The sequence below is a fragment of the Nannospalax galili genome, unplaced genomic scaffold (genome assembly GCF_000622305.1).
Source record: "Nannospalax galili isolate Female #2095 unplaced genomic scaffold, S.galili_v1.0 scaffold1131, whole genome shotgun sequence".
Taxonomy (NCBI): Eukaryota; Metazoa; Chordata; class Mammalia; order Rodentia; family Spalacidae; genus Nannospalax; species Nannospalax galili.
The window spans coordinates 1,451,232-1,460,434 of record NW_008329039.1 but is presented as its reverse complement, the minus strand read 5'-3'; the positions used below and the strand labels follow the sequence as shown (position 1 = coordinate 1,460,434).

At 34.4% G+C, this 9,203-nt stretch overlaps 1 protein-coding gene across 1 annotated transcript in view; it reads right to left on the bottom strand.

The window, feature by feature from the left end:
- The window catches only part of Lrriq1 (leucine rich repeats and IQ motif containing 1), a 209,969-nt gene that overhangs the window by 125,585 nt on the left and 75,181 nt on the right, over positions 1-9,203 (bottom strand). The window contains exons 14-15 of the mRNA XM_029562350.1: positions 7,487-7,560; positions 5,675-5,768 (exon numbers count right to left, since the gene is read on the bottom strand). Of these exons, the coding sequence (XP_029418210.1) occupies positions 5,675-5,768; positions 7,487-7,560 (168 nt within the window). The remainder of the gene's footprint in view (positions 1-5,674; positions 5,769-7,486; positions 7,561-9,203) is intronic.

Here is a 9,203-nt window from a genome sequence, read left to right as displayed (position 1 = left end):
AAATAATTAAAAATAGAAATTATTTGGTACATTGTTTGCTTTTAGCTCTTACAACTGGGAACACTCGTGTGGTTTGGATGAAAAGTGACAACTAAATAGCAAGAAAATTCATGTCCTATTTGCCCAACACCTAATAGAAAACCATGACCTTTAAGAGTTCGTTCTGCAGAGTGAGAGCCGTCAATTTTTATTTCACAGTTAGTACATATAAATGAAATAATTAAAAATAGAAATTATTTGGTACATTGTTTGCTTTTAGCTCTTACAACTGGGAACACTCGTGTGGTTTGGATGAAAAGTGACAACTAAATAGCAAGAAAATTCATGTCCTATTTGCCCAACACCTAATAGAAAACCATGACCTTTAAGAGTTCGTTCTGCAGAGTGAGAGCCGTCAATTTTTATTTCACAGTTAGTAGCAATAATAATGATATTGTGCTCATTACATTTTCACAGCTATGACAAAATAGCTGAGAAAAGCATCTTATAGGAGGAGAGGTTTATTTTGGATAATGATTTTAGAGGTTTTAGTCCATGGTTAGCTGGCTCTTTTACTGTGGACCTGGAGCAAAGCAGAACATCAAGAGGACAGGCATGTGAGTGTGTAGGAGAGAAGGAGGCTACTCACATGATGACAGTCAGAACTAATAGAGAGGGAGGGAGAAAGAAAGAGAGAGAGAATAGGAATGAGATGTACTCAACAATGGAACACACCCAAAGCTGCACTGTCATCAACTAGGTCCTTCCTCCTAAAATCCTATCAAATCTCAATCAGCCCATGGAATTATGAACTCCATAGTGGGTTAATTTTTTATTTTGTTTGTTTATTTATTTATTTTTATTTGTATTTTATGTATATGAGTGTTGCGCTGACACGTATGTATCATGCAATTCTCACAGGAGACAGAGGATATTGGATCCCTTGGAATTGGAGTTACTGATAGTAGTTTGCTGCCATGAGGGTACTGGGATTCAAATCTAGGTCTTCTGCTAGAACATTCAGTGCTCTTAACTGCTGTGACATCTCTCCAGTCCCAAATGGATTGATTTTAATGAGGTCAAAGCACTCATGATTCATCACTTCTTAAAGGTCCCACTAAATATTTCTGCATTGGAGACCAAACCTTCAACAACATATGAGCCTTTAGGTGGCATTGCAGAGTGACATAATAAGAGCTATCTACATACAAAAAACCCATTGAAAAATTTCATCATAAATAATTCTACGAACAGTACCTTTTAGACATAATTGTGCTCTTCTTTTAGTATTGAAAGATTAATATTAAAACATTAAAACCTAAAACTTGTGGATTGGCACTGGAGTTCAAATCAATTTTTAAAAATTTTTATTGATTTTTTTTTTGTGTATTTCATACAGAACATCTCAAACAATCTTACTCATTTTTATACCCCTGTCCCCACTGGCACTCTCCTATAGCCCTCCTCCCAATTGGCACTGGAGTTCAAATCAATTTTTAAAAATTTTTATTGATTTTTTTTTGTGTATTTCATACAGAACATCTCAAACAATCTTACTCATTTTTATACCCCTGTCCCCACTGGCACTCTCCTATAGCCCTCCTCCCACCGGAGTCCATATGTTCTGTCATCCCTGCTCATATGATTCTAGGGCAATGGTATCAGCATACACAAGTCCCATGCAAACTCAGGCAAATCCAGTTTTTAAAAATAAAAACAGGTGTGTCTCCAGAAACTGATTCACTAAAGCTAGATTTGAAGATCTTGACTGCTTCTGTGCCATTTGAGTCATTTACTCAACTGGTGAGGAGTCAAGGAATATACTCAGGTGGCCTTTCATAAACACTGGGATTCTTCAAGTAGTTAAAATCCTGATTTAGTTATAATTGGAAATTAGTTAGTAGCTGATAGTAATTTGTACTAGGGTTCAATTTCTCAATTTAATTGAGAATGTGATAAGCAGTATGTGATACCATACATGCTGAAGGCTCTAGAACTAGAAATCCAGACATGCAGGCTACTGAAAATTGGCAATAGGGATTATCCATATATAGGGATGACAATTTTGATAACTAAAGTAAAATCAAATAAGGTATACAGAAAAATAAGGATATTAACATATGACTTTTCAAGCTATGATACACTATAATGTAACTAATTGCTGTAATGTATAGACTCAGAAATATTGCTTCCTGTCACCTACACACAAGAGACTGTGTTGGCACTGTGTAACTAACAGCAGAAATGCTAGGTAAACAGATTACACTACAAATGTAAAACTTCAGATATCAAAGTTTATTACCATTCCAAAAATTAATGTATAGAAGTAAGATTTCTCAATTGAACATATCTTAGTGAAATGTTAAGGCACACGACTGAGATGGCTAAACTAAGCACAGTTTATAAAAATTCTCATTGAATCCCAGTGTAAATATAAACATGCTGCACACTATTACTTTCCTCACTGATGTGACAGAATGTCTAACAAAAGCAAAAGTTGTTTTGGAATCAGAGCGAACATAAGACTCTCCTCTCACACAACTTCCTGCATAATCTCTCTCTCTCAATCTCTCTGTCTCTTTGTCTCTCTGACCCCACCCCCATACACACAGTGCTTGTCTTCATCCTTTGATAGCCTGTGCTACTCAGGTTCTCCCAACAAGAAGCCCATCCCTGGATATAGGCATTTCATTTCTCACCAGCACTGTAAGCATAAACAACCAAGTCTCTTCTTTGTAACTTACCCAGTCTATAGTACTGTGTTAGCAACAGAAAACAAACTAATTCTGTAACTAATAGTTTACACATAATATAAAAGGAATGATAGATTTCCGTATAAACAGGGTAACTTGGAAAGGTGAAAAACAAGGGAGAACCTATAAGCATGTCTGAAAGCTAAGTATGAGGATAAGAAAAGCAATCTTGGCACTGAAGCGATATTGTGGGTGCTGCTAAGTAGGTTGTAAGATCTTATACAGTAGATAGAAAAAAGGGAGGGCATGCTCACATTATAAAGTCCAAGGAAATTTTATATTGCATTCCACAATCACACCCACATGAGCAAAATATTGCAAATTACAAACTAGAGGTCGACTGTTTATGTTCAAACAATGTAGAAATATATCAGATATTCTTATAAACAAAATGCAAAATTAGAATCTTATGTGGGAATTTCACTAAAACAGAAAATCAAAAATAGATTTAGGACAAGTATAAGAACTTCTATGTGATGCAAATATCAATAAAAATTAAATTACACAGGTACTTGACTTGGAATAAAAATAATGTTATTTTCTTCATCAAAGTTGAAATAAAAAACCAAGGAAAGCAACCCAACTGGAAAAAAAGAGTTAGAGATTTGTAGTGGTCTCCGAAAAACAAAAGGAATACACTATATCCCATAGACTGTCTTGGCTTATCCTAAAGTTAGATGGAGTCAGATAAAGGAATTTGAAATGTGGCCAAAATTACTTCTTTTGTGTGTATAATGTAGGTGCCTATGCATGCACGTGTGCATAGGCCGGAGGTTTATGTCATGTGTAAGTCTAATTGCTCTAAACCTTCCTTAATTTTTAAAACAGTCTCTCACTGAACCTGGAGTTCATTTATTTGGCTAAGCTGGCTGCCCAGTGAGCTTTGAGGGTCCATCTCTCTGAAACCCCATAATGCTGGGGTTACAGATGTGAGGTCCCACATTGGGCCTTTCAACACACTCAGCTGTTTCCACACCACCAATTAGTGAGCTAATTTAATCCTTTCTGAAGTCATCAGATCCAGAATCTTTCTGTATATGTCCAAATTTTACAGAAGAACGAACCTAATTCTACCCCAGGAAAAGGCATCACAACAAGAGCTTTCTTTCAATTACCCATTCCTTCTTTGTTATATTTTGTTCATAACTGCTACATTTTTATTGTCTGAACAAATTGAGAAACTTGGTGACTTGACTCAAACATTGAGTATCTTGAAAAAGATTTTTCTATTTGAATGTTCCAAATTTTTTGCATGCTTATGCTGAAAAATGTATTGCGCTGAATTAGAGCACTTGGCTTGTCCCGTCTTGGATAGTCTCTTCTTGGCTGTTTATACCTTGAACTGTCAATGACCAGACATGATACAAATGTCAAACAAAAGCCAATCATGTTAACTCATCTCACATAGGCACACTATTGGCACAAAAGAGACAAGAATGTCAGCCAGACTCATTATGAATGATAGAAAATTCCAAAGCAGACACACATGCTAACTCCTTCAGTATTGTGGGATATGGTTCTATTAAATCTGGCCAAAGAAATACTGATATGAGGATAATGAGAGAAAAACATTTAAGACTAGGAAATAATGGATGAGTGGACTGCAACAGGTGGCATGATTACAGGAAGCCACATATGGTGTATCTTGGAGAGTATTCAGAAAGTGGGCACCGTTGTAGAGGCATTAAATCAGTGCTCATCTAATGATGGCTTCTGTATTGTCATAGAACAACCTAAGAACAAGTCCAGAAGGTACCTCACTATTATACTATCAACTTAGTTATTACACACTATACATAAAATAAACACCAAAAAGCATGCTACAGAATTAGTGAAATGTAAAATTGGGATGTCAGGAATTTATCAGCACATGACCGCTTCTATCAGCTTAAAATCATTACCCAGTGTGCCTTTACCGTCACTTCCCTCCCCTAGTACTTTGAACACGTTTCCCCCTGTCTTAGGGCAGTCATCATTTCTCATGAGAAATCTGCTGAGTTACTTTTCTTTGTTTCTGTTTCTCTAGATGATTTTAAGATTTTTCTCATTATAACAGGTTTTTAGTAACTTAATTCTTATATATTTTCTGGTTTCATTTACATTTAGTCTTCTTAGGATTTATGAAATCTTTTTGATACACAGGCTTATAGTTACATGATATTTAGAGAATAATTATGTAATAATTAATTTATTCAGATATGTTCTAGCCTTTTTTCCACTTTAATCCTATCTATTTCAAATCCTTACCAAGTAGGCTGTGCTGGCTGGCAAGCAAGCCCCAGAAATCTATTGTTTCTACCTCCCCAGCACTGGGATTACAAACCACCATGCCCAGATTTATCTACATGGGGTATGAGGTTTGAATTCAGGTCCTCTTGCTTGTAAAACAAGCACTTCACTGACTGAACTATCTCTTCTGTCTTCAACTTCCTCTTTTAAGAAAAACTTAACTCAATGGATATGTTAATTTTCCTAATTTGGTCATTGTCCAATGTATACAGGAATCAAACCACATTATATCTCATAAATACAGAAAATTATTATATTTCAATTCAAAGAGATTTTAAAAACCCAAAATATAAAATATCCAATTACAGTTCAAAAAGAAATAATTTAAGTAGCAGGCTATAGGATTTAACTGACTCACAGATTTCAGAAAATGTTTACTCAAGGCAAAATCTAAGTTAATATATTAAATTTGGCTTATCATCAATGGTAGGGGTCACAACTGTACTTTCAACTTTGCATTAATGTACACATATATGCAAGAAGTATTTAAGGCTAATAATAGTTTAGAACTACTTTTACAGTACTCTTCATGGTAATTTAAGATTTTTTAAAGTTAACTTTAACTTAATGATTTTTGCAGGAAAATTTTTATCACTGTGTATCTTCTAAAGTGAGAAAACAAGATGTTCAGTGGTGAAAAAATGCTTCTTTACCTCCAGTTTCTTTCTTGAAGAATTGGGTTTCCAGTGATACAGAGTTCACGGAGAGAATTACAATCACGAAACCAATGTATTGCACTTTCCAGATCTATACAAAAGAAACAAAGTCACGAACATTATTATATATAAAAATTTCACAAATATATGACTGAGTCCCCATTGCTGAGATAAAATAAAGTTTAACTATTTTCCCATAGAATTCTACATATTTTTTGAAGTCACATGCTCTACCCCAAGCTGTCCCTCCACAGGTATTTTGAGTAGAAACATAGACTAATGTAAAAACAAGTTCCCATTATTTAGCAACTACACAAACTTAGGTAAGTCATTTTTACGATCCACTTTCAGACTCTCTTGTTTGTGCATTAAAGAAGGAAAGTACTTGCTGGTTAAGATATGTTTTACTATATTTTGAATAAAACATTATGAAACAAAATGCAAAGTAACAGAATATAGATAAAATGGAATTTGCACATATATAGAATTACATAGATCTATTTTTTTGTTTTCATAATAAAAAGAGTAGGTAAATCTAGGTTTCTCTATAGAACAATGTATACAGACCTTCTTTCCCACAAAAAAAACTGATTACATACATAAACATGCCTACACACAAACACACATTAGAACATATGGCATACCTACTTCAAGTCTGAGTCTTAGAAAAGGAAACACAAAATGTACTTGTAATCAGTCTAGATCTCAGCGATTTTCTGTCTGGAGGAGTATTACCATTTCCTCAGCACGACAGTGAAGCCAAGCATAGAGTCTGCTTCACTGAACTGAAGTAGTAAACATTAGAAATGAAGTTGGAATTTGATGGAAAAAAAAATAAAAAGGTGGGTGCAGGCTGGATAGTCTTCAATATTTCACCATATGTCATTTGAAAAGAATTTGGTGTTTCATAAGCTGAAATAGGACTGAAAACCCTACCAGAGATTGCCTGCTCTATGGGTAAAAGCTAAAATCATTGATGCTAAATTTTATAAAAGAGTTTTCTGAAAGACATAAGAAGTGCAGCAGCAGCGCCGCCATGAGATCTGGCAGATCACCTCGGAGGCCAGCTAAAGCCCAGAAAAGATACACATGGCTTTGAAACCTGGCTCTGCAGAACAGGCATGCACACTGTTGAAAAATAAGGTGTCCTATGGTAAAAGAGAAGGAAACTAAGCCAGAGAACAAGGAAACTAACCTCCATTAATTTAACTACCAGTCATAATAAAGCTTAATCGCATACCTACTTTGTTATCTGGAAATTATACCTTTAAAATTTATCCAATTATAACAAACACGTAAGTATGTAAAATGCTTGCAGAAGACTGTAAGAATTTTACATTCAGCTAAACATTCAAAATATCAATTAAAAAGAGAATGGACATATAAATTTTCATATAAAGTATGTATGACATTATATCCCAAAGAGAGCAATGTACCAAATAAACAATATGGTGGAATATCATATGAATACTAAGCAAAGAAATCTGGTTGCAAAAAAGTTTGCCTCTATCAATAAAAATAAAAAATTAACTTATGTTGGAAAATTCAGAATGGAGTAGATGTTAAGAGGGAGCGGACTGTGAAACAAAATGTGAAAAACCATTCAACGGGATGAGTCAGCTCAATTCATGATGCTCTAACAAACTTCGAATGGCTGTCTAGAGCAGTTAAGAATCAAAAAGCTAGACAACATTTTTTTACTCATCTTATATTTGACACACATATATTCAAAACTACTCCTTACCATATTTCAAACAGAAACTCAAAAGCTTATTAGTTTAAAAAAATTAAATACTCTACCAAACTTACCAGAAAAACAATTGTTGCTGACATCTAGTTTTTCCAAAGACACAAAATGAAAAAGCGGTACAAATTTTGTCAAACTGTAAACAAAAACATAAGTTTCATTGGGAAAAATAATAGGAATATCCTTAACATAATTGATTTGAGGTACAATTCATTTATATAACACAATTATATAATTATATAAAATTATATATAACTACACAATACAATTAAAACACTTAGTAACAGTACTTATTAAAAACTTAGCAATTCTAAGAATCTAAGTAATCCTATTATGGAAAAATGCTATTCATTTCAAGGAGAACTTACCATGGAATATTATTATAATGGAAGATTTAAAATCATTTTAAAGAGAAATCACCATGGGATTGCCAATTTCAGACAATTGTGTTTGCTATTTAATTCAAAATGAGTAGCTATTTGGTTATATTGTTTATCTTTCTATAAATCCAGTTACACAGAAATTACATTATTTTTTTCCCTCCCTATCTCAAACACATGACCTATATCTTTAAGTTACAAACATTGTTGTTCTTGTTGTTTTGGTTAGGTTTGGTTTTTGTTTGTTTATTTTTTGGAACACATTCTCACTATTAACTGAGTCTGGCCTGGAACTTACTACGTAGACCAGGTTGGCCCTACACCCAGAGAGATCACCTGCCTCTGCCTCCTGAGTGCTGAGATTAAAGGTGTGAGCAACCACATCTGGCTCATTTTTCAATCACTTTTAAATAACTGATTAAATTCATTATTGTTATTTTGGCAAAAAATGCTTTGTTTACCAGATTGAATTATTATAATCATGAGTGTCCAAAGTTGATTTGAGCTTAATTTAGAAATGGAAATATGCTTTACATGCAAGCAGTAAATCCAAGGGGAATAATACTAAAAATAATATATAATAGCCTTAAATTTGGCAAAAATAAACTGGTTGAAATTAATATTCTCAGGGCTGGAGAGATGACTCAGCAATTAAGAGCACATGCAGCTAAACCACAGTCTGAATCCCAACATCCACACGGCAGCTAAAGGCCATCTGTAACTCCAGTTCCATGGGATCTGACACCTTCTTCAGTCTTCTGCAAGTACTACATGACACGAGTACACTTACATGCAGGCATAGAACTCATACATACAAAATAAAAACAAATAAAAAAATTAAATTAATATTTTCATCATTTATGCATATTAATGTAAACATGAATGCTCCACTTCTATTTTTGTTTTCATTTTCCAAGTTATAACTATTTAAGAATAATATTCAGTGGCCTGGTGAGATAGCTCAGCAGTTAAGACAATGACTGCTCTTGTAGAGGACCCAGTTTCTAATCTTAGCACCCACATGGTGGTTAACAACTGTCTAAAACTGCAGTTCCAGGGAATCCAATACCCTTTTCTAACATTTGAGGGCATTACATGACACGGTGTATCTACCTACATGCAGAGATTGCATTCATACACATAAAAAATTTAAAAAAGGAATAATAATCAAGAAACACAAATGATACTCTCTCTCTGTGTGTGTGTGTGTGTGTGTGTGTGTGTGTGTGTGTGTGCGTGTGTGTTAAAGTATTATTTTAAGGTCAGAAGCCACAAAGCACCACTTTGACTGAAAGCCTCATGGGGTCTGGCACAGACTAACCTTTGTATGCACCTTGACTCCTCCCTTGTACTACCCTGTTCTGCATTAGCAGAGAGAAAGAAGATACTACTGATGAAA